Below are 27,296 nucleotides of genomic sequence, written 5' to 3' on the forward strand. Positions count from 1 at the left end.
GCAGACACAGTACAGTACGGTAGTCCACGGCTGTAGCTACCTCTGTGTCGGCACTCGGCAGTCCATCCATAATTGTATACCACCTACCCGTGGTTTTTTCTTTCTTTCTTCTTTATACATACTACATCTCATTATCATCCAGTCTATATTAGCAGCAGACACAGTACAGTACGGTAGTCCACGGCTGTAGCTACCTCTGTGTCGGCACTCGGCAGTCCATCCATAATTGTATACCACCTACCCGTGGTTTTTTTTTCTTTCTTCTTTATACATACTACATCTCATTATCAACCAGTCTATATTAGCAGCAGACACAGTACAGTACGGTAGTCCACGGCTGTAGCTACCTCTGTGTCGGCACTCGGCAGTCCATCCATAATTGTATACCACCTACCCGTGGTTTTTTTTTTCTTTCTTCTTTATACATACTACATCTCATTATCATCCAGTCTATATTAGCAGCAGACACAGTACAGTACGGTAGTCCACGGCTGTAGCTACCTCTGTGTCGGCACTCGGCAGTCCATCCATAATTGTATACCACATACCCGTGGTTTTTTTTTTCTTTCTTCTTTATACATACTACATCTCATTATCAACCAGTCTATATTAGCAGCAGACACAGTACAGTACGGTAGTCCACGGCTGTAGCTACCTCTGTGTCGGCACTCGGCAGTCCATCCATAATTGTATACCACCTACCCGTGTTTTTTTTTTTCTTTCTTCTTTATACATACTACATCTCATTATCAACCAGTCTATATTAGCAGCAGACACAGTACAGTATGGTAGTCCACGGCTGTAGCTACCTCTGTGTCGGCACTCGGCAGTCCATCCATAATTGTATACCACCTACCCGTGGTTTTTTTTTTTCTTTCTTCTTTATACATACTACATCTCATTATCAACCAGTCTATATTAGCAGCAGACACAGTACAGCACGGTAGTCCACGGCTGTAGCTACCTCTGTGTCGGCACTCGGCAGTCCATCCATAATTGTATACTAGTATCCATCCATCTCCATTGTTTACCTGAGGTGCCTTTTAGTTGTGCGTATTAAAATATGGAGAACAAAAATGTTGAGGTTCCAAAATTAGGGAAAGATCAAGATCCACTTCCACCTCGTGCTGAAGCTGCTGCCACTAGTCATGGCCGAGACGATGAAATGCCAGCAACGTCGTCTGCCAAGGCCGATGCCCAATGTCATAGTGCAGAGCATGTCAAATCCAAAACACCAAATATCAGTAAAAAAGGACTCCAAAACCTAAAATAAAATTGTCGGAGGAGAAGCGTAAACTTGCCAATATGCCATTTACCACACGGAGTGGCAAGGAACGGCTGAGGCCCTGGCCTATGTTCATGGCTAGTGGTTCAGCTTCACATGAGGATGGAAGCACTCAGCCTCTCGCTAGAAAACTGAAAAGACTCAAGCTGGCAAAAGCACCGCAAAGAACTGTGCGTTCTTCGAAATCCCAAATCCACAAGGAGAGTCCAATTGTGTCGGTTGCGATGCCTGACCTTCCCAACACTGGACGTGAAGAGCATGCGCCTTCCACCATTTGCACGCCCCCTGCAAGTGCTGGAAGGAGCACCCGCAGTCCAGTTCCTGATAGTCAGATTGAAGATGTCAGTGTTGAAGTACACCAGGATGAGGAGGATATGGGTGTTGCTGGCGCTGGGGAGGAAATTGACCAGGAGGATTCTGATGGTGAGGTGGTTTGTTTAAGTCAGGCACCCGGGGAGACACCTGTTGTCCGTGGGAGGAATATGGCCGTTGACATGCCTGGTGAAAATACCCAAAAAATCAGCTCTTCAGTGTGGAGGTATTTCAACAGAAAAGCGGACAACAGGTGTCAAGCCGTGTGTTGCCTTTGTCAAGCTGTAATAAGTAGGGGTAAGGACGTTAACCACCTCGGAACATCCTCCCTTATACGTCACCTGCAGCGCATTCATAATAAGTCAGTGACAAGTTCAAAAACTTTGGGCGACAGCGGAAGCAGTCCACTGACCAGTAAATCCCTTCCTCTTGTAACCAAGCTCACGCAAACCACCCCACCAACTCCCTCAGTGTCAATTTCCTCCTTCCCCAGGAATGCCAATTGTCCTGCAGGCCATGTCACTGGCAATTCTGACGAGTCCTCTCCTGCATGGGATTCCTCCGATGCATCCTTGCGTGTAACGCCTACTGCTGCTGGCGCTGCTGTTGTTGCTGCTGGGAGTCGATGGTCATCCCAGAGGGGAAGTCGTAAGCCCACTTGTACTACTTCCAGTAAGCAATTGACTGTTCAACAGTCCTTTGTGAGGAAGATGAAATATCACAGCAGTCATCCTACTGCAAAGCGGATAACTGAGGCCTTGGCATCCTGGGTGGTGAGAAACGTGGTTCCGGTATCCATCATTACTGCAGAGCCAACTAGAGACTTGTTGGAGGTACTGTGTCCCCGGTACCAAATACCATCTAGGTTCCATTTCTCTAGGCAGGCGATACCGAAAATGTACACAGACCTCAGAAAAAGAGTCACCAGTGTCCTAAAAAATGCAGCTGTACCCAATGTCCACTTAACCACGGACATGTGGACAAGTGGAGCAGGGCAGGGTCAGGGCTATATGACTGTGACAGCCCACTGGGTAGATGTATGGACTCCCGCCGCAAGAACAGCAGCGGCGGCACCAGTAGCAGCATCTCGCAAACGCCAACTCTTTCCTAGGCAGGCTACGCTTTGTATCACCGGTTTCCAGAATACGCACACAGCTGAAAACCTCTTACGGCAACTGAGGAAGATCATCGCGGAATGGCTTACCCCAATTGGACTCTCCTGTGGATTTGTGGCATCGGACAGCGCCAGCAATATTGTGTGTGCATTAAATATGGGCAAATTCCAGCACGTCCCATGTTTTGCACATACCTTGAATTTGGTGGTGCAGAATTTTTTAAAAAACGACAGGGGCGTGCAAGAGATGCTGTCGGTGGCCAGAAGAATTGCGGGACACTTTCGGCGTACAGGCACCACGTACAGAAGACTGGAGCACCACCAAAAACTACTGAACCTGCCCTGCCATCATCTGAAGCAAGAAGTGGTAACGAGGTGGAATTCAACCCTCTATATGCTTCAGAGGTTGGAGGAGCAGCAAAAGGCCTTTCAAGCCTATACAATTGAGCACGATATAGGAGGTGGAATGCACCTGTCTCAAGCGCAGTGGAGAATGATTTCAACGTTGTGCAAGGTTCTGATGCCCTTTGAACTTGCCACACGTGAAGTCAGTTCAGACACTGCCAGCCTGAGTCAGGTCATTCCCCTCATCAGGCTTTTGCAGAAGAAGCTGGAGACATTGAAGGAGGAGCTAACACGGAGCGATTCCGCTAGGCATGTGGGACTTGTGGATGGAGCCCTTAATTCGCTTAACAAGGATTCACGGGTGGTCAATCTGTTGAAATCAGAGCACTACATTTTGGCCACCGTGCTCGATCCTAGATTTAAAGCCTACCTTGGATCTCTCTTTCCGGCAGACACAAGTCTGCTGGGGTTGAAAGACCTGCTGGTGAGAAAATTGTCAAGTCAAGCGGAACGCGACCTGTCAACATCTCCTCCTTCACATTCTCCCGCAACTGGGGGTGCGAGGAAAAGGCTCAGAATTCCGAGCCCACCCGCTGGCGGTGATGCAGGGCAGTCTGGAGCGACTGCTGATGCTGACATCTGGTCCGGACTGAAGGACCTGACAACGATTACGGACATGTCGTCTACTGTCACTGCATATGATTCTCTCAACATTGAAAGAATGGTGGAGGATTATATGAGTGACCGCATCCAAGTAGGCACGTCACACAGTCCGTACTTATACTGGCAGGAAAAAGAGGCAATTTGGAGGCCCTTGCACAAACTGGCTTTATTCTACCTAAGTTGCCCTCCCACAAGTGTGTACTCCGAAAGAGTGTTTAGTGCCGCCGCTCACCTTGTCAGCAATCGGCGTACGAGGTTACATCCAGAAAATGTGGAGAAGATGATGTTCATTAAAATGAATTATAATCAATTCCTCCGCGGAGACATTGACCAGCAGCAATTGCCTCCACAAAGTACACAGGGAGCTGAGATGGTGGATTCCAGTGGGGACGAATTGATAATCTGTGAGGAGGGGGATGTACACGGTGATATATCGGAGGATGATGATGAGGTGGACATCTTGCCTCTGTAGAGCCAGTTTGTGCAAGGAGAGATTAATTGCTTCTTTTTTGGTGGGGGTCCAAACCAACCCGTCATATCAGTCACAGTCGTGTGGCAGACCCTGTCACTGAAATGATGGGTTGGTTAAAGTGTGCATGTCCTGTTTATACAACATAAGGGTGGGTGGGAGGGCCCAAGGACAATTCCATCTTGCACCTCTTTTTTCTTTAATTTTTCTTTGCGTCATGTGCTGTTTGGGGAGGGTTTTTTGGAAGGGACATCCTGCGTGACACTGCAGTGACACTCCTAGATGGGCCCGGTGTTTGTGTCGGCCACTAGGGTCGCTTATCTTACTCACACAGCTACCTCATTGCGCCTCTTTTTTTCTTTGCGTCATGTGCTGTTTGGGGAGGGTTTTTTGGAAGGGACATCCTGCGTGACACTGCAGTGCCACTCCTAGATGGGCCCGGTGTTTGTGTCGGCCACCAGGGTCGCTTATCTTACTCACACAGCTACCTCATTGCGCCTCTTTTTTTCTTTGCGTCATGTGCTGTTTGGGGAGGGTTTTTTGGAAGGGACATCCTGCGTGACACTGCAGTGACACTCCTAGATGGGCCCGGTGTTTGTGTCGGCCACTAGGGTCGCTTATCTTAGTCATCCAGCGACCTCGGTGCAAATTTTAGGACTAAAAATAATATTGTGAGGTGTGAGGTATTCAGAATAGACTGAAAATGAGTGGAAATTATGGTTTTTGAGGTTAATAATACTTTGGGATCAAAATGACCCCCAAATTCTATGATTTAAGCTGTTTTTTAGGTTTTTTGGAAAAAAACACCCGAATCCAAAACACACCCGAATCCGACAAAAAAAATTCGGTTAGGTTTTGCCAAAACGCGGTCGAACCCAAAACACGGCCGCGGAACCGAACCCAAAACCAAAACACAAAACCCGAAAAATTTCCGGCGCTCATCTCTAGTACAATACTGTATAGAAAATAAGTATCCCATAATCCGGTGACATGTTAAACTGAGAAATGTCTGACAGTCACAAGTGGAGTAGATGTCGAGCCATAAATTCCCTGATAAGCAAAACTGAAAGCCTGTTGAAATGACAGTATTCAAAAGCAGTGCCACACATCTCAGCCATCCTGATTTCTTCCTGACAGCTGATTTCCCACGATTTGGCTGATCATTCAGATTTGCGTGAGGTTGGGATGTAACTCAGTGCTTCAGGCAGTGGAGATAAGTGGCTCACCTGTGCAGCAAAAAATTGCATTTTTGTAATATAAATGGATATTGGGACACAACTATACCCACTAGGAAAGAGCGCTATATAAATCAAATTATTATTATTATTATTATTATTATTATTATTATTATTATAGCATAGGTCTGCAAACTCAGTCCTCATTACTCCACACTGTGCATGTTTTGCAGGTCTCCTCACCGAATCACAAGTGAAATAATTAGCTCCACCTGCAGACCTTTTAAAATGTGTCTGTGAGTAATTAATACACCTGTGCACCTGCTGGGTTACCTGCAAAACATGCACTGTGTTGGGTAATGAGGACCGAGTTTGCAGACCTATGCTCTATAACAGTGGTTCTCAAACTCGGTCCTCAGGACACCACACAGTGCATGTTTTGCAGGTCTCCTCACAGAATCACAAGTGAAATAATTAACTCCACCTGTGGACCTTTTTAAATGTGTCTGTGAGTAATTAATACACCTGTGCACTTGCTGGGTTACCTGCAAAACATGCACTGTGTGGAGGTAATGAGGACCGAGTTTGCAGACCTATGCACTAGAGCAGAGGTTCCCAAACGCGATCCTCAAGACACCCCAACGGTCCAGGTTTTAAATGTATCCATACATGGAAACAGGTGACTTAATTAGCACCTAAGTCAATTTGATTTAACCATCTGTGCTGAGCCATGGATATACCTAAATCCTGGAATGTTGGGGTGCCTTGAGGACCACGTTTGGGAACCTCTGCACTAGAGCATGCTTTCCCAGTCTCGGTCCAAAGGCACACTAAGGGGTAAATTTACTTAGATGGGAGTTCTATTTAAGATGGGATGTTGCCCATAGCAACCAATCAGAGTCTACTTCTCATTTATCTAGCACCTTATAGAATATAATACCTGGTATCTGATTGGTTGCTATGGGCAGCATCCCATCTTAAATAGAACTCTCATCTTAGTAAATTTACCCCTAACAGTCCAGGTTTTAGTGATATCCAGGCTTGTGCACAGGTGACTTAATTAGTATGTCAGTTAGTTTTATTTAACCATCTGTGCTAAAGCTTGGATATCACTATTACCTGCACTGTAGGTGTAGTATGGCAAATATGTCACTGCATCCATTATTTACTCTGCATGAGGAAGGATACATAGGACCTTATTCAGTAAGGATTGCAGATTCTGCTTTTTAGATCCTTTCAATCGCATGCTGGGGGTCACCCATTGCAGGGCAAGGCAGCCCAGTATGCTACCCACCGCCCACCTACTGCGATCATGCTCTAATTGCGATAGCAACACAATTAGAGCATGGCCGCAGAAACTATGGTAGCGTCCTGCCGGTGCAGCCTAGCTGTGCCTACAGTAGTCCCGCACCATTTTTTCGATCAGAGCGGCTGCATGTCATCATTCGCAGCTGCCCCGAAAATGCCGCCGGCGCGCCCACGTTTCCCCCAAAAACGCACTGAAAATGCTCGGTCGCCCCCCTGCGATTGACAGGCAGAGGCGTTCACAGTTAATGCGGGCCGACCCCATTAACTGCGCACGCACGTGCAGGATAGGACCTGTGTGTGCACGCTAGTCCCTTGATCTCAAAGATGCAACCTAGGGGGGCGATTCAGACTTGACCGCTGGGCACTTACAGCTCTCTCCACACCTGGGTATCTGAGTCCTGTGTAACTTGTTTTCTAATGAGGGTTTAGAAAGAGAGAGAGACACATACACACACACACACACACAGACACAGTCCTCCTGAGTCCTGTCCCAGTGTGTAAGTAGTACAGAGGCTGCTGCTATTTTTGCATGTGACAAGATAAATGATAGATTTTATTTTTCTATTTGTATTTTAAGGCTTTGTTCCACTATAAGTACATTTTATAAAATAGTTGTCTTTCAATTAGGTGGACCTCTAAACAGTACCCAGGCATCATTAAACTATTAGTTTAAATCTAATATACACCATTGGGCTAACTTTAATATACACAATCCATACATCCCAACATGACCCATTCCAGGAGGGACAACATTCTCAAGTTATGATTGCAATCACCTTTCTATCAATTACATAGTTCAACACAGGTGTTAAGGGGGAGATTCAAATGTTTGAAAAGTCAGTTGGGAGTCTGATTTTTCCTATCTAAAGGGCCCTACACATTTAGCGATCCGCCGCCGAGCTGCCCAACGGCGGATACGGCAAACGGGCGATCCGGCGGCGGGGGAGGGGGGGGGAGAGTGAAGTTTCTTCACTCCCGCCGTCACCCGGCTCCATAGAAGTGCAGGCAAATATGGACGAGATTGTCCATATTGGTTTGCATGCACAGCCAATGGGGCACCAACGATGAACAAGCGCGGGGCCGCGCATCGTTCATCACTGGTGCCTCCACACTGAAAGATATGAACGGTATCATCATATCATATCTTTCAGTCAGATCGCCCAGTGTGTAGGGCCTATAATAGACAGGAAAAAACAGACACCCAACCGACTTTTCAGACATTTGAATCTCCCCCTATGAGTGAAGTCCATGTAAAGAGCATTTTTTCACTCCTGGAATGGGTCATATGGGAGGTATACACAATTTTATACTCAGCCCCCCCCCCCCCCCCCCCCCCGTTCCACCAGGGCCTCCCTCTCTAAAGTGCCCCAGGCACCCGCAAAGCTTAATCTGGCCCTGGTTTGCATGGAAAGTATTTCACACATTTGAACAAATTAACTCATTCAACGGAGAGACATTTAAGTCCACACTGGCCTTTGACTTCTTTTTAGTTAGTTTTCCACTAGCTTTGATGTATTTGTCTTTATTATGAATAACCTGGATGTATTGGTCAGTGCTGCTGTTTTGCTGGTCACTGCTAGAGGCATTAGACATTGAGTCAGACTCGGTAAGACAAGGCTCAGATTTGCGCTTTGACTTCGCTTTCCGGTGGCGTTCTGCAAAGTGCTCATCAAGATCAAAGTTCCTCAAGTGTAATTTTTTGCGATGATGTGTCTTGTCTGAGTCAACCTGGAAACTTCCTTCCCAAGATTTATATTGCATTCGGGCTAGATCTCTGTCTCTGTCTGCACGATCCCCAATGTAAAAGCGAGGAGGGTGATGGAGATCTGTTAGAGAGCGAGGGCGATTGGATCTGCGGATTAGATCTCTCTGAAATTCATCTTCTTCCTCACTGAGGTGCGGAGAGTAAGACCGCCGTGGAGTCTGCACAACATATCTCCTGACATTTCTTGGGTATAACTCCACTATGTCTCCAGACCCTTCCATTCGGAAATGTCTTGGAAGCCTAGATGTTGAACGTATAAGTTTCTTGCGAGATTCATGCTCATTAACAATAAAGTATCTTGTGTGTGGCCTGTGAGAGGAACTACTTGGTGTACTGGATCCATGGTGCTCAGGTGTTATATGTCTGACTCCTTTTCTGAACAAAGGCTCTGAAAGCACATCTTCCACCTGCTTCTTTTGTGCTACTGGATGGTAGTTCTTAGTTCTACAAACATCATTAGAGCTTCCCAGTTTTACACTGTCTGGCCTGCAAACAAAACATTATTACTGCATATGCGTCAGCATTTCACTGCAAGTTCTACCTATTAATGCATAGAAACAGGGAGCGTATCTATTTTGCATTATTGTAGAGTGGGGAAATAGTGGAGACAGAGCACCTAATGCATCATAGATTTCAGTCATCAGCTTGCAGCATTATTATTATTATTAGCAGTTATTTTATCTAGCGCACACATATTCCGCAGCACTTTGCAGAGAATATTTGGCCATTTACATCAGTCCCTGCCCCAGTGGAGCTTACAGCCTATGTCCAAGATAAGATATATTTTGGTGCTCTTCCAGAGTTGGACACATTGCACCTGATCCTGAGGGGTAAAATTACTAACAGAGAATTGATGTTGCCCTTAGCAATCAATCAGATGCTGTCTATCATTTGCTAAAAGGCAATACAGAAATGATAGACAGTATCTGATTGGTTGCTATGGGCAACATCACCTTTCTCTGTTTTAGAAGCTTTAGTAAATTTACCCGTGAGATGGGTGCAGATCATTATAGGGATGCAAGTTTTAGTAAACTACCTCCACCCAGTCTCGAGGCAGATGGATCTTGGTTGGATCTCTCTTTGCGTGAAATGGGTGTTTTTGTGCAGTAATGTTGCGATCATACGCAAGAGCTCTGTCTTGTGGAAGTGAAATGGGGGGTGTAGCTATACTTCCTTGCTATTCTGAGTGGCACATAGAGCAAAGTGAAGTCTGTTTCAGATATATCTCTAGCACCCAGCATAGTGCTGGTGTAAATGCCAATTATAATGAAAACAGTTGCGGCTGTGGATGGAAAGAGTTGTGTCCCACTTAAAGCCACTTGAATCTTTGCATTACCTTGTGGATGATAGATCAACAATGTATTGGTCGATAGTCAATAGGTAGACATGCATTAGGTCAGCAGGTACCAAAGTTCAGCAGTGCTTAAGGTCGACAAGTTCAAAAAGTCGACAGGTTCAAAAGGTCGACATGACAATGACACATAAATGGTTGACACATGGTTTTTGTTTTTGTTCACATATTTTTTCAACATTCGCTTGACTTACTATCCACGTGGACATCTATTGGGAATAGTAACCTGTGCTGAAGACAGCAGTAGTGAAGCGAGCCACCTTGCCCGAAGCATGATGAGCGAAACGAGCCCGTGAGGGTACACGTTTGTACTGATGATCAGAATCAGCTTTATTGGCCAGGTGTATTCTCGTACACTAGGAATTTTTTGCGATACAATGCATCGCCAAGCAGCAACATGAAGGGGGAATACATAGCATAAGAAGGGGCATAGGTGTGCGCAGGGGGGTGCCTGGTGCGCACAGGTACCCCCTAATGTCCAGCACCCCGATCTCACATGCCTGATGCAGCGATCGCCGAGTAGGCTGATTACTGTCCCCTCTGCGCTGTACCCTGTCAGGACTGCATTACTGGCTGGACGCCTGGGTTAATCAATGGTGCCACTACCACTGGCTTTCAAACTCCCGGCTCCACCTCAATGTACAAAAACAGCATGATGTGATGTGATTACGTCATGCTGCTCGCACGCCCACCCGCCACATGCCCATCTCTCTCCTTCTATGCTATGCCAACGCCAGCCACTGATGAGGAGCAGCGTGCAGCCAGCGTTCCTCTTAGGAAGACAAATTCAATACTGGCAGGCGGCTGGCAGCAGCATTGACACATCACTCGTTTTTCCAGCAGCAGCAGCAGTACTAGTCTGCGACTGTCAGTGAGTGACTGACTTGTAAGTAAGCTGCTGCAGCTTGCAGGGGAAAGAGAGGGGGAGCCAGACCAGGCTGAGGAGGAGCAGTGTAATTGCAGTGAGTGCCATCAGGGGTGTTTGTTTGGTGCACACCACAACATCTGACAATGTATCTGCTTTATTAGGATTGGTACAAGTGTGGATATTTTATATTGCGTTGACCTTCAATAGATGGTGTTAGACACACCCCTCCGATGGTGCACCCCCTAATAAAATGTGCTGCGCACACCTATGAGAAGGGGGGGAAACGTAGTATACATTACAAACATTACATATATGAGTTCATACTGCACATTGCAACTGGACGATAGACTTGACATATTAGACATATTATACATGTTAGACTTTTAATATATTGTTCAGCTGGTGGACAGCTAGTGGGGAGAAGCTTTTAATGGATCTGGTCGACTCCGTGGGAATGGACCTGTGGCGTCTGCCTGTTGGAAGCGGTTCAAACAGTTTGTGACCTGGGTGCTGCATATCTGCCAAAATTTTCTCCCCTGTCGCTTCCTGACACTTGACTGGTATAATTCCTGGAAGGGAGGGAGGTCAGCCCCAACGATCTTTTCAGCTGTCCTCACCACCCTTTGCAGCCTCCGTCTGTCACTCTCATTGGCAGCTCCATACCAGACTGTGATCGAGGAACATAGGACCGATTCTACGATCACTGTATAGAAGATGAGCAGCAGCTTCTGCGGGATGTTGAATTTCCTGAGTTGCCGCATAAAGAACATCCACTGCTGGGCCTTCTTTATGACAGTGCTTATGTTGGGTCCCCATTTGAGGTCTCAGGAAATTTTTGACCCTAGGAATTTGAAGGAGACCACGCTGTTGGCTATTACGAGTGGTTGCAAGGCACTGGGTTTCCTTCTGAAATCCACCACCATTTCAACTGTTTTGAGGGGATTTAGGTCAAGGTTGTTCCTACCGCATGATAATGTCTATATTATCTTAAAACACAAAGCTATACCTCTATATACTCTATTACCGTGAAGCCGCTATGGCCGCTAGACTGAATACACGTGCTACGCACTTTGTACGCTATTTGCGTACAGAGTCCTGCACTTGGCGTACACACGCCGCGCTGAGTGTACAGAGTACACACAGCGAGCGCACACACAATTGGTAACCTTTAAACCTTGTTAATGATACAATGTAATGATATGATTACACTTTAAACCCTTAGCAGCAAAGTACTGCAACAATGTTATACCTTAAACCTTAAGTAGCGCTGACGATACAAAGTACCCGCAGTGCGTACACCTTATCAATACTTATACACCTTATACAGATAAATACACTTTAAAGCCTTTGCAGGAAAGTGAAGACACCACACCGATTTGTAGTTGCAACCACAGGGTTCTAAGGCCACAGTGGATTAATTCCAAAAGGTAAAACAATACAAATTATACACTACAGGCTAACAAGTAAATCTAAACAGAATAATGGCTACAGAGAATGTACATACGTGAGAATGTTCGCAAGCGCAACCCGGTCCGGTCCTCCGCCATCTGATAGATAGCGTTGTGAGCCTTCTGTCTGACTAAACCTGCTGTAGGCTCTCTTTATTCACTTCATCCAAAACATAACACAATGGATACTGTAATCTCTTTGTCCATTGGACACAGGGATGGTCATTTACATTACAGGAGAGGTCATAGGTGGATTTGAATAGGTGGGCGATGTCTTTCCCCAACTGCTCTTGTGGGTGGTCTCCTCTGGATTCCCCCCGCATACATAATATACAGTAAACACAGTTAATGTTCATATTTTACTTTTGCACATAACTATACGCAGGAACAAGCGATCTTTCTCAAACCAACACCAGAATGTTTCCCTTAAAATACCCTACAGCTGGATACCAAGCACCACCTTGTAACCTTGTTCTGTCCCCTCCTATCCTGTAAAGCTGAATCCCTTTGTTCTGTTATCATTTTAAACAGCTATTTCTTTCTGATGTGGTGCAGGGAGGCTATGTGTACATTGTGCACTATTTGGATTAAATATGTAATGTTTTGATAGCCCTCCATGCGCACACAAACCCTACCGTAAATACGCATACCACGCGCTAAGGTGCATGACCGCGGGGAGCGACCTTACGCAAATTGCGGATATGTGCACACACAGCAGAACGAGTGCGCGCGCAGGGGCCATGTGTGTGTGGTTTGTACTTGGTGTGTGTGCTTCAATATTTTTCGACTTTGACAGTCCACCCTTTGGCAGTCAATAATAACTGCCACTATCTAAACATTAAACAGAAAAATATACCATACAATATCTACAGATGATTGGATGGTAGGAGGAGAGGTGTAGGTGAGAAATGGATGACCTAGTGGGATAGTAAAAGCATGTATGTATGAAATCCATGTCTGAGGGGCATGTATCATCGTGCCGTATATGTTCTAGATAAGCTTCGAGGTATTGCGAAGTATACATTAAATCCTTCTTATCCCGTATTAAGGGTCTGTAAGTGGGCCAACAAACACTACCGAGCTCTTTTCGGCTTCTTGTTCCAACAAATGGGGTGCACATTTAGTTGATGATACATGGAGGGCTGGGAACATATGTGAATGCTAATATATGGGTATTACCAATTGACTATGTGTGACACTACCTGAAGGTTGTAGAGATGAAGATAAGACACATATCACAAATACATTCACATAACATTTGTGCAATCGTTCTTGGGTGTTGGTTAAAGTCTTGTCCGGATGGGTGTATCTTTGCTGAAAGTGTCAATCAAAGTCTTTTCTGGATGGCTGTAGTGTTCATCAAAGTCTTTTCCGAATGGATGTATTGTTCATCAAAGTCTTTTCCGAATGGATGTATTGTTCATCAAAGTCTTTTCTGAATGGATGTATTTTTGCTTGAGAGAAAACAAAGGAGAAACGGGTGAAAGAAACGGACCGTGGAATCACGTCTTATCACAACATTGTCTCTATTGATGGGTCATAAATTAAATCAGTTGTTGTAACAATGCCCCCGCTCCTTAAACTCATCACTTTGGTACTGTGCTTGCGCCGTGTTAAAACTCGAACACACCTAAATATCAAGCCAATCATTATGACAACTCCCAGGATACAAAGGAGAAACTTTCCTACACTCACGATAACATTTTGAGCCCATTCTCCTAAACCTGAGAACCAATTGCGTGGGTTCAACCATGAGACCCAGCCGGTCAGTTCATTACTCACAGCAGTAAGGGTAAGGTTGTGTCTCCTTCGGAACTCCCACTTCAACTGTAAGATATCTTCCATCTTTTGATTTATGACCTCGGTCGGGTCATCAGTGCTGTTTGTAATATACGTGCAGCACTTCACACCATACTGAGTTGCTAAGGTGACACAGTACCCGCCTGTCACCGCTGTGATATAATTGAGGACCATCCTGTGCTGGATCAATTCTGTTTTGTAAGCTTGCAACTCCCTCCCTATATACCTGAAGGTGTCATCATACATCTCGGTGATATTATCTATCAAGTTCGCTAGCGCATGAATATACCTATAATTTATAATTCCTCTGGCGGTAAGGGTGATGTCTAACGCGAGAAGGAATTGAATCCCGGTGGATTCGTGGATCAAATCTGAGGCTGTGTGCTCTGTCCTATCTATAAGGTGTCTCTTAACGATGTGTTCATAGTGAGTGTGAGTGTAAGGAGTTCGAGCATTGCGGTGAACGTCTTTCATCTTATTACGGGTTATGGTCATAACTTCTGGCAACACTCTTCCAATGTAACACAATCCCTCTGACTTTGGGGCAAGCCACTTATACCGCCTTCTTCCCTCATATGAAATATGCATCATCGGGGAGAACATATGGGACAGAATATGACATTACCATATTGCAAACCTTCCAAGTGAAAAATCCTATCCCTTACTCTCTCATCTGTTCAGTACACGTATCAGGCTGTATGATATGCGCACAGTACCCTGGTGATACTTCTCCAACCCGCATGGTCCTACTTCCCAGAGTATACCTGTACCGAAAATACCTTCCACCGTTGGCTATTTGGCGTATAAGTTCTGAGTCTACGGGCATTCTGTCGGCTCTGTGTGAAAATGCCATGGTTTGGTTATTCCATGTCACTTCCCAATTTCCCGGCTTTCGGGAATTGGAAATGTTGAAACATACTAAGGATCTATCCACGTGATATTGGTGGAGCTTCAAACTAGGGGGCCTAGAAATATTAAATTTCTTGTCCACCGGTCTCCCACCCCGTAATTCAATTACCTCATCTATTGTTAAAGGATACGGTACTAGTCCTGACTTGCTCTGACCTTGAGGTACTTGTGAGCACACCCAGCATTCTGTTTGGTTTAAAACCTTACCCACTAATGAGTGATAATCACTCAATGGATGACGGTCCATGTTGATATTAAGGCTGGACTGACATCTCTGGATGCACCCGTCCTCAACTATGTTTTCACAGTTTCTACAAATACAATTTTCCTCAGCCAATAACCCTTCACAGTGCCTCCTAGTTTCTTGACTACCAGATCGTTTTCTGATACTCGCCTTTGCTCGGTGGGTGTGTTGCTCTTGGAATTCTACAAATCCGTCCTTGTCATCAGAACCCATTCCAGATCCTTTCTCGACCTCTCTGGTACTCTCACCGAAACAGACTGCTCTGGTCAACAACAGGGTCAACAGGAAAACCCGGAATGCAGTCTCTTGGGGTAAGTCCATCTTGTTAAGGGGAGAGAAAAGGAAACAAGAAGGGGGAGGAAAGGAGGGTAATGGGAGATGGAGAAAATAATAAAAAGGAAAAAGAAAACTGGTACGACAACCGCCTCTAGTCTTGTTGTTCTCCGTGCTCAGATACCGTCTCAACAGTGCTGCCTCTCAGTCTTCCCGGAACAGACGCTCCAGTGATACGATATTCTTTCCAAGTCAGCGACCTTTCTGTATGGAACATAAATTCTGCATTACAATGTGTTTAACTGTTGTGTGAAATAAACCATCCGTGGAAAATGAAAAAAAAAGAGAGAGAGAGAGAGAATAATAAAAAAAGAAAATTTGTCAGATTTGCGTTCACCATCAGGCTGTCACACCAACATGTCTATCAGTATCTCTGCACAGTCTCCCTCCACCAGTATTTCCACTCTCCACCCTCTGTGCAAGGCCAGGCACAATGATGCTGGTGAGATATACTGGGGTTGGGCAGACCTCTGAAAAGACTGAGTAGATATGTGACGTTTGAGCTGTAAATCTGTCGGTGAACATCAGAGATGAAGAGGAAACTTTTAAAGATAAATCACAGAGTTTACTTGGCCGCCCCTGTATCTACAAGAAATGATCTACCAACTACATCAACTGTGACCTCAGGTTCACTACCAAGGCTAGCAATCAACTTCACTAGCTGCAGACTACAGGTGTGGCCCAAAATTTTTCCTATGTGATCCCTGATCCCAATTACGTGTATCATAACTTTGCTCGTGTTCTTGTCTAGGGGGTCTATATACGTTGCTTTTATAATTACAGTTTCGTGCGTAATGTCCTTCCCTTTGACAGTTATAACATTTTACTACATATGACTTACCATCAGGGGTCTGGGGTTTTGGCTGATGTGGTTTCGTTGTCAGGGCTTTGATACTTACGGTCATCAGCTTATCCCCCTGTGACTCCCTGTGTTTAATGATGTTCCGATCGTGCTCGATAGCGGACTCTCTTAATGCAGCCACCGAAATACCTCTCCAGTTAGGTTGAGTGGTTTGTACCCTTGTTCTCAACGTTTCTTTCAAGCCGTCCATTAATACGGACACAGCTACCTCTCTATGGTGTACATTTTCCTTAATGTCCTCGACCCCAGTGTATCTAGCCATTTCCTGCAATGCTCGATGGAAATATTCAGAAGCAGCTTCACCTTCTTTTTGTCTAATGGAGATTTTATTCCACTTGACAACAGTTGGGAAATATACTCCTAATTGCAGATTGATCTGTCGTACATTCTCCTGAGTGTATTCATCAGTGAGAGGTACCTCTGCGTCTAATTTACAATCAGCAATGAATTTCACAGGGTCAATATTGGAGGGCAAACATGCCCGTAGCACTGTCCGCCAATCTTTGTTTGTGGGTTCGGTGGCGTTACCTAGTTCTCTAATAAACCTCTGACATGCGGCTAGATCTTTTCTGGGATCGGGAAATTCAGACATAATTGTCCTCAATTTTGTCTGGGACCAAGGACAATGCATAGCAATGTTCCTGACGGGGGTGATTCCCTGAGCGTCAGTCTTCCCATTGGGGACTGCGATCACCCTGACAGGATTTAGTTCAATTACATCGTTCTGGGTTGCTTCTACAATGTGAGGTGCAATTGTCTCTGCATAATGTACTGTACCGTACTTACCTGTGGACATGGCCTCACCTGTCCCTCCGCTAGGGGGCTTTACTACTGCTCTTACCGGTTGGGCCGTGCCCACCTGGGTGTCCTGTACGGTGGCTGCTGGAGAAAGTGCCGATATCGTGCTGGGTTCATCTTCTTGCTCGTATTCCTGAGGGAAGTTTAAGATGGGATACAACTTGCACGGGTTAGCATTAATACATTTATTAAGTTCATTCTTATTATCATTACTACATTTTTCAATTTTACTCTTAGCATATATCAGTATGTCATTGTCTGTAGCCACTTTCTCCCCTGTAATATACAGTGGTGGTGGTGCAGTTGCAATCAGTTTCCTGCCAGGGTTGGAACCAGCTGCGTGAGCTAGATCCCTTTGCATATCACTCTCTCGTTGCCATAAATGTAAACAGTTTGAGTGTCTGATCCTTTCTTTTCGGGATTTTAACAGACATATCCTAATCCTTAAATTCTGCAACACCTCTGGATTAAAACTGCCTACCTTAGGGAATGGTTCCCTATCTTCCGCAGTCATACGTTCCCATTCATTGCATAAAACCTCTGTGTGTGAGCCATATTTCTCACACATTATGTACCTCGCCGACCCTTTGGGCCGCGGAATATCAACCTGATCCCTGGTTGATCGTCCCTTACTTGAGCAACTGGCCCCCATCTTTTGCAGGTATTGCCTTCTCAGCAAATTCCTACAAAAAAACAAAATACTCAGTGATAAGGCAACGGTGAAAGTTCTCCGAGCGCTCTCACCCACTCACGCCCACGTTGGCCAATACACCTAAACACTGTCGTCAGCGCTGGTCGTACCCAACCTCGGGCCCCTGTGTAACCTCTATTTACTGGAAATGTGTGGGAGTGACTTACCCTAACCAGTAAATATTGGTCGTTGGAGATTTCCTGAGTGACCAGCGAAACTCCCTTAAAACAAAAAAAATTGTTACACAAATCACGTTGCGTGTACTACACCTAGCGCCAATGGTCCCGCGATTTTTACGCACAACTCGTAAAAGGGTATCGCGGTGGGCTAAGTATTGCACTCACGAACGCGCAGTACAATCGCTCAGCGTATAGGTAACTGTTACTTATCCGCCGTGCGACCAATGGAATCGTTTTTCAGGCTGCGATACCTCAGCCGGAGCGTATCTGAATGGGCCTATATGGGTACTACGCCAACCCCCTGGGCTGCGCTCTCTACACAAAACCTCGCTGACCTTTTAGGCCGCGGTATTCAGAGCTTCGCTTGACTTTGTCAGCGGTTTTCTGACTTCGCTGACCTCTTGGTCTGCTGTTATACTAATTGCTCCTTTATACCTTAATCAATGTAAACGTGAGCAAGCCAATCTCACGCCACCAAGTGTCCACTCACCTGGTGTGGTCTCCGACGGGATCCCGAATTCCCTGGGTCCACAAAACCTTTATTGTTTGCACACTCACGCTCGTTCACTCATATACACTTTGGTTTTTCTGTACAGAAAATTAACTTTCATTCAGGAAAACAGCCTTAATTCCAGAGGTGATACAGTAAGAAAGGTATTTAAACTAAATATTGGACACTGATCAATTTGTGCTATTATCGCGTGGCTACCGTCTCGCGCCTAAACTAAAACAATGCTATTGTGTGCTTTGTATTTAGCGGTCGTACTTTTCCACACGTTGCGTGAACACGCCACGTGTGTATGCCTTTACGTTGCGTACGCAGTCCCGTACGCTATTCGAGACACGTGTACAAAGGCCGTACGTCCGCAGTGCTACAAAACTCACACTTCTATAAATGTAAGCAACATTTAACTATAATCACTTACTTAACACACACACAGTTTCTACTGTATAAACCTTTACAACTAGGCCAGGCTGCATGTGCGTCTTACACTTATTTCTTAAATATTAACTCTATATTTAAACTAAATAGCAACAAATTTTTTCAGTACAGGTCAAAATGAATCTAATAATCCTCAATAATTCAAATGGTATGATTCAGATTGGATAGCTATCTTGCAGAACATACACTGATATAAATATACACATAATTATAATATTATATATATGTACCATTCACTGGTCTCCTGAGACTCATTTACCCATTAAGTGCTTCTAATTTGCATATGAATGCTATGTGTTATTGGTTGCCTGTAATGGTGGTTTTTTTTTTCACTGTTAGGAAAAAGCAGTTACACAGGTTAATTTGCATTTCAATGGCTATCTTACAGCAAGCAGAGTTAACTGAATCCTAGAGGTAAACGGAAAAAAACAACTTTGTTTATATCTGTGTGTCGTTCTTACATCAAGTATTCATCTTACTATTAACTTTCATTAAGCCCCATCTGAAACTATTTGTAATTGACTATGGCATGGGTTAAATAAATGCATTGGTAACTCATAAATGGTGATTTCTTTTTGACCAAGGATGGCTGATTATTCTTGAGCAGACTGAAAATCAGCCATTTAGAAAAAATGACCCTCCCAAAATGGCCGCTGCTCCTCCCCCTTCCACATTCATGAGGGTTACACAAAATACATTTTAGCATCTTAAATATTATGAGAAACGCCTTGTCCCTTAAAATTTCCTATCAGCGTCTTACTGATACCACAACAATACATTAACGTGGATGTTTTTTTTCGTCAGCATTTTGCGATGCGTCCATCATTAGCCGGTCATTACAGCCGCGTTTGTAATGTTTGTAATGTACAGTGCATCATTAAGAACGTGATATCCCGTGAGAGCCCCCAATTGATAATGTCTATATTATCTTAAAACACAAAGCTATACCTCTAGATACTCTATTACCGTGAAGCCGCTATGGCCGCTAGACTGAATACACGTGCTACGCACTTTGTACGCTATTTGCGTAATGATATGATTACACTTTAAACCCTTAGCAGCAAAGTACTGCAACGATGTTATACCTTAAACCTTAAGTAGCGCTGACGATACAAAGTACCCGCAGTGCGTACACCTTATCAATACTTATACACCTTATACAGATAAATACACTTTAAAGCCTTTGCAGGAAAGTGAAGACACCACACCGATTTGTAGTTGCAACCACAGGGTTCTAAGGCCACAGTGGATTAATTCCAAAAGGTAAAACAATACAAATCATACACTACAGGCTAACAAGTAAATCTAAACAGAATAATGGCTACAGAGAATGTACATACGTGAGAATGTTCGCAAGCGCAACCCGGTCCGGTCCTCCGCCATCTGATAGATAGCGTTGTGAGCCTTCTGTCTGACTAAACCTGCTGTAGGCTCTCTTTATTCACTTCATCCAAAACATAACACAATGGATACTGTAATCTCTTTGTCCATTGGACACAGGGATGGTCATTTACATTACAGGAGAGGTTATAGGTGGATTTGAATAGGTGGGCGATGTCTTTCCCCAACTGCTCTTGTGGGTGGTCTCCTCTGGATTCCCCCCGCATACATAATATACAGTAAACACAGTTAATGTTCATATTTTACTTTTGCACATAACTATACGCAGGAACAAGCGATCTTTATCAAACCAACACCAGAATGTTTCCCTTAAAATACCCTACAGCTGGATACCAAACACCACCTTGTAACCTTGTTCTGTCCCCTCCTATCCTGTAAAGGTGAATCCCTTTGTTCTGTTATCATTTTAAACAGCTATTTCTTTCTGATGTGGTGCAGGGAGGCTAAGTGTACATTGTGCACTATTTGGATTAAATATGTAATGTTTTGATAGCCCTCCATGCGCACACAAACCCTACCGTAAATACGCATACCACGCGCTAAGGCGCATGACAGCGGGGAGCGACCTTACGCAAATTGCGGATATGTGCACACACAGCAGAACGAGTGTGCGCGCAGGGGCCATGTGTGTGTGGTTTGTACTTGGTGTGTGTGCTTCAATATTTTTCGACTTTGACACGCACCACTGCATTAGCCGTTCCACTTTGCGTCTTATGTGATCACTGATGGTCACATAACAAGAAATATAGAAGATTTGCCCCAAAATACATTAAAAAACTTGTGTCAACCATATGTGTGTCAACCAATGTCACATCGACCTTTTGACCCTGTCGACCTTAACCACTGTCAACCTTTCATTTATTGACCTTTTGTACCTGTCGGCAAAATGCATGTTGACCTAATGACTGTTGACCATAACATTGTCATTCTATTGATCCACACGGATACGTGCATTAGCATAGGGTAAAAAATTTGGCTCCACACATTCACAATCACTTAGCGTCCGACTCAGAATTAGGCCCATTTTGCGCCAAATGCAAAGGTAAATGCACTAAAATAACACATTTGGCGTAGCTTGCAGAGGTAGACATATCTCACTATACTTCCAGCTCTGCAAGGGTGACATATGTGCCAGCTGTATGCCAAAAGTAGTATATGCGCCTGGTTTACACAAGGAGATAGTCTTGACATTTTTATTAGTAAATTCTAATGTCAAGATATAGAGGGCCTGATTCTGATTTGTATGCAATGTTGATGTTTCCGCAAATGGCTGATGTTTTGCTACTATACAAATATCCTGAGAAACCCTTACTGCGCATGCGCAAACTACAGTCACAGTTGTGTATTAAGGGGGTTATTCAGGTTTGTTAGCAAACCAAAAAAAGCACACAACTGAGCAAAACTATGTTACACTGCAGGTGGGGCAGATGTAACGTGCAGAGATTTAGATTTGGGCGGGTTATTTTGTTTCTGTGCAGGGTAAATACTGGCTGCTTTATTTTTACACTGCAATTTAGAATTCAGTTTGAACACACCCCACCCAAATCTAACTCTCTCTGCACATGTTACATCTGCGCCCCCCCCCCCCCCCTCCTTCCCACCTACAGTGCAACATGGTTTTGCCCAATTGCTTTTTTTTTTGTTTGCTAACAACCCTGAATTAGGCCCTAAATCGCAAGTTCCTGAGAGGACCATGGTGAGCATTTACTAATACAGGTGAAGAATGGGTGTGGGTGATAATAACCAAAATTAAAAGCAAAAAGAGGCTGTGTTGTGGGCGTGTAATGGACGTGCTTGTGGAGGCAGTTTAGGTCTCTCCTACAGTACCGCTGCCACAGTGACCATGTGGTCTATTTAGTATTTACTAAGACTTGGATGGAGGTAAAGTGGCCGTAGATAAAGTAACAGCCAACCAGCTATTGTCATCTTTCAAACCCAGCCTGTGACATGACCGTTAGGAGCTGATTGGCTGGTACTTTAACTGCGTCCACTTTACTGCCATCCAAGGCTTAGTAAATAGACCCCCATATTTGTTGAAAGTTTCAGAGTTCTATCTGTGTTCCCAGGAACTGGCGTGGCCTCTGACATTTTCCACTGTTTCATCAATGTTGCAGTGTGCATGGTCCATCTGGAGGATCTGCACAATGGGGGTCATTCCGACCCGTTCGCACGCAGCGGTTCTTCGCTGCGTTGAGAACGGGTCGGGACTGCGGCTGCGTGGCACCAGCAATGCTTGGTGACAGTCGTCGCCGGGCAGCGACGCCGCCAGCGCTGAAAGTGATCGCAGCGGCGATCGCAAGAAGATTGACGACGGGGAGGCATTCTGGGGCGTCTACTCACCGTTTTCCAGGCGTGGAGATCCGAACGCAGGCGTGTCCAGGCGTTTGGAGGGTGGATGTCTGACGTCAATCCCGGGACCTTCATCACTGGATCCGTCGCACAGGGTAAGTAGGTCTGACCCTGGTCTTATTTTGCAGGAAACTTTTTTAGCATAGCAGGGCTGCACAAGCGATCGCAGCCCTGTTATGCTAAAATTCACTCCCCCATAGGCGGCGTCAAGTTGATCGCACGAGCAGCAAAAAGTTGCTACGTGCGATCAACTCGGAATGACCACCAATGCTCAGATAATGTTTTACATAGTCCATCTCATGCTCATACATACGGAGACTGCTTAAGATAGCATTTGCATATTTTAGCACTTTAGCTGCGTCTGTGATCACATTTTCAGCAGCTTAACATTCAAATCGGAACCAGGCCCAGAATTCATACATGATTTAGTCATTTTTCAAATATGATATAACACTACCTTATTGCACTCCATCAATAGATCATTCTGATTCTCTAATCCGGATAAGGAACAGCATTGGCAATGGCTTTTTAGTGAGATAAAGCCATACTGGCATAATGAGTATAAAACCTACCAGCCACAGATGAGTGTAGACATAGGCCCTTATTCCGAGTTGTTCGCTCGTTATTTTCCTTCGCATCGATGCGATTTTCCGCTAACTGCGCATGCGCAATGTTCGCACTGCGGCTGCGCCAAGTAACTTTGCTAAGAAGTTTGGTATTTTACTCACGGCATTACGAGGTTTTTTTTTCGTTCTGCTGATCGTAGTGTGATTGACAGGAAGTGGGTGTTTCTGGACGGAAACTGGCCGTTTTATGGGAGTGTGTGAAAAAACGCTGCCGTTTCTGGGAAAAACGCGGGAGTGGCTGGAGAAACGGGGGAGTGTCTGGGCGAACGCTGGGTGTATTTGTGACGTCAAACCAGGAACGACAAGCACTGAACTGATCGCACTGGAAGAGTAAGTCTCAAGCTACTCAGAAACTGCAAAGAAAAATCTTTTCGCAATATTGCGAATACTTCGTTCGCAATTCTGCTAAGCTAAGATTCACTCCCAGAGGGCGGCGGCTTAGCGTGTGCACTGCTGCGAAAAGCGGCTAGCGAGCGAACTCGGAATGAGGGCCATAGAGCAGGAGTTTTAAGGAAGAGCCATGGAACATACAAGTACAATTTTAAATTGCATATTAAAGGCATTGTTCAGTTGTAGACAACTCCTCCCTCGCTATTACCTGCTTCCAGGGGTGTCGGAACGTTTTTAGGTTGGGTGGAGGGCAAGACATAATTTCAGTTTGGCGCCCCTAGCTAGCCAGCACACTACGACAGTGGGTGACATGCTAATCATGTGTGTGGGTGCCTGTTATGGTCGGGCAGGCACTGAGGGGTTATTTAAGAGATGGGCATAGATCGCTGCATCCGCAGCAAGATCTGCGTCCATCTCCTCACATGCTGGGGGCTGCCCAGCACAGGGCAAGGCCGCCCAGCATGTGTGGCGCGGCCTCACGATGTGAATTACTATTGCCAAGCCTTACATCCTCTCACAGTCGACTTGAATTTCTTCATCTATAAAATCTCCATATTTATTCTGCTTAATAATAATTATTGTCATAGTGCAAACACATTTACCAACACTGTACTTTCACCTGCTTTCCTGGAAATTTACTCCACTATCTCTCATACAACCTCCTTTATAACTTATTGTTTTCCTACCACTATTTATCTGATCCACACCATGACCATGTTTTCTTCAACTCCCCCATCACTCAGTGTCATTTCTCCCCCCTATTCTCTCTCTCCTGCCCTTACAAGTCACTTCCCTATACAATTCCTCCCTTACTTCTGTACTTCTTACGTTTGTAGCTGTGATGGTGATCACTACTCACCGTTACAGATCTACACCTCAACCCTGGCATTCCAAATGCACCAGATACCTGCAAAACAACCTACAAAAACCACGGAGCGATAGTAGATAAAATCACGCTCCAAGGCAGACTTCCTCCATTTCTCATCCTATAGTGCTTCCTTCAATTAACAGTAGTATTTTAGTAATCTCCTTCCTGTCTTCACATACCAGGCATATCTTCACCACTTTCAACTCCCTCCTCTGCCCACCTCCTCCTCGCCTTCCCTCCTCTACATCAGGATATCACATCCCACCAGACTTTCAGCACCCCACCCCTTCCTTTCTCAGTCCTCCACTCACCATCCATCTTACCAACTCAGACTCATTTTTTCCCTTTATCTGGATATAACGTTATTGTCCTTATCTGGTCCACCCCTTCAGCCTCCCCTCTTGACTCAATTTCCTACTGCCTCCTCAGCTACCTTTCTCCTTCTGCCTGTTCCATCTTGCCCACCTCCTCAAACTCTCCATCTCACTGTCCTCCTGCATTCAAGCATGCCTTTGTTTTCCCATTCTTAAAAAAACATCTACTGACCCATCTCTCACCTCCCGTTTGCCTCCAAATTCCTTGAGTGTATTGTCTACAACCACCTCACTACCTTTACTTTCTCCCACTCCCTGCTTGCCCATTTCAGTCTAGCATCCATCCTCTCCACTCGAATGAAACTGCACTCATGGAAGTCCGCAATGACCTCCTAGCTGCCAAATACAAGGGCCACTACTCTCTGCTCATTCTTCTCAACCTCTTTGCTGCTTTTGACACTCCCTTGGTCGACGTGATACTGTCCTCTCCCAGCCTTCCTCCTACCTCTCTGTGTGTTACTTCTCTATCTCCTGTCATGATTCCATTGACTTCTTCCCAACTTCCACTAACAGTTTTTGTCCCCCTAGATTCTGTTTTTGGACTTCTCCTTTTCACCCTCTATACGTACTCTTTAGGTGAGCTCATCAGCTCTTTCGACCTCCAGTATGATCTCATGATACTCAGATCTACCTTTCCTCCCTTGAACTCTCCCCCACACTCCTCACTCCAGGGATGTAACTCCCAGAGGCAATGGAGGTGTCTGCCTCTGGGCTCCAGGCCCTGAAGGGGAGCCTGCATGTACAGCAGCACCTGTGTGGTTGGCAGCATGATCCAAGTGTGACCGCTGCTCTTCCAGTGGAGTTCTAGGGCGTGCCTGCTCCTGCTGCATAGTTATTTGTCTCTCTCTCAGGAGCCGTGCTAACACCTGTAGTAGGGGACAGGATGGCTCTTGTCTGGTACTGCTGAGCCTGCGCTGCAGCAAGCAGTGGTGCACCTACCGCTGCTGTTAGAATGTGAGATGGGACCCACCGGTGATCGCTGACCGTGAGTCTGACGTTGACCCACTGGCTGTTGTCACAGAGTACAGCTGGAGCCCTGCCAACTCACTGCAGGTTCTGATTCCTGTAGACCGGCTGAGAGTGCTATCTATAGAATTCTGTATTTTCTGTATCTCCAATTGTCTCTCTGCTATCACTTCTTGGATGTCCCAGCACATTCTTAAAGTTAACATGTCTAAGACTGAGCTGATCATCTTTCCACCTTCCAGCATTACCTCACCTTCTACAATCTCATTATCTGTTGACAGCACTTCCATCTGCTCTAGCCCCCAAGTGCGATGTCTTGGAGTTATCCTTGACTTCTCCCTCCCCTTCAAACCACACATTCATTGCCTTTTGCAGACATGCCTTTTCCATGTCAAAAATATTTCTAGGATCAGACCCTTCCTCACTCAGGATGCTACTGACACTCATCTACTCACTGGTCATCTCCAGATTTGACTACTGTAATCTCCTATCTGGCCTCCCTCACACACATCTCTCCCCACTGCAATCTGTCCTCAATGCTGCCGCCCAGCTCATCTTCCTCTCCAAATTTCATTTAACTAATTATGTAGCTTCTGAAGGTAATTGGTTGCACCAGAACTTTTGAGGGGCTTCATAGCAAAGGGGGTGAATACATATGCACATTCCAATTTTCACATTTTTATTTATAAAAATTATTTTTTATATACATTTTTCTCATTTCTCTAACGTCCTAGAGGATGCTGTGTTTAAGAGTGTGGGCTGGCTCCTCCCTCTATGCCCCTCCTACCAGACTCAGTTTTTGAAAATGTGCCCAGAGGAGCCGGTCACAGCTAGGGGAGCTCTCCTGAGCTTTCCTACTAAAGTTTAGTTTTACAGTTTTTTATTTTACAGGGAGGCTTCTGGCAACAGCCTCCCTGCAGCATGGGACTAAGGCTGTGTCCGCCCTGCGGGGTCTGAGCCACTGACTCCGCTGACTGGACACTGAGCTCCAGAGGGGCTAATCGGTCTCTGCCGCAGGGGAACCACTCACCCCAGCAGCATGCCGCCGACCCCTTACAGAGCTGAAGCAAGTGGTGAGTTAGTCACCGACCCCACTAGCAAGCGGGGGGCCGGTGTGAAGATGGCGGCAACAGGGGTTGGAGTGCGGTATTAACCGCGCTCCAGGATGGTTCTAGAGGCACACTGTGAGGGGCGCCCTGGGCCAGCGCCTACCCCTCACAATTAGTCAGCAAGCCTGTCGGGCCCCAGGGATCCCAGCCAGCACAACTCCTCAGACCATTTTCAAACTCAGATGAGCGGGAAGACAGCGCCATGAAGGGGGCGGAGCTTCTCAGAGCGGACCTTGCAGCGTTCCAGCGCCATTTTCCTGCATGCTGTTTGCTGAAGGTAGATCCTGGTCCCTCCACAGCAGCTCCAGATTACTGTAACAGTACAAGGGGGTTGTAGAAGGGAGGGTAGGC

General features: G+C 45.5%; 1 protein-coding gene across 1 annotated transcript in view; it reads right to left on the reverse strand.

Annotated features, from left to right (window-relative positions):
- Positions 1-8,085: 8,085 nt before the first annotated feature.
- The window catches only part of TMC3 (transmembrane channel like 3), a 125,235-nt gene continuing 106,024 nt past the window's right edge, over positions 8,086-27,296 (reverse strand). Inside the window, exon 22 of the mRNA XM_063929962.1 lies at positions 8,086-8,917. Within this exon, the coding sequence (XP_063786032.1) occupies positions 8,088-8,917 (830 nt within the window). The 3' untranslated portion in view covers positions 8,086-8,087. The remainder of the gene's footprint in view (positions 8,918-27,296) is intronic.

The sequence above is a fragment of the Pseudophryne corroboree genome, chromosome 6 (genome assembly GCF_028390025.1).
Source record: "Pseudophryne corroboree isolate aPseCor3 chromosome 6, aPseCor3.hap2, whole genome shotgun sequence".
Classification (NCBI taxonomy): domain Eukaryota; kingdom Metazoa; phylum Chordata; class Amphibia; order Anura; family Myobatrachidae; genus Pseudophryne; species Pseudophryne corroboree.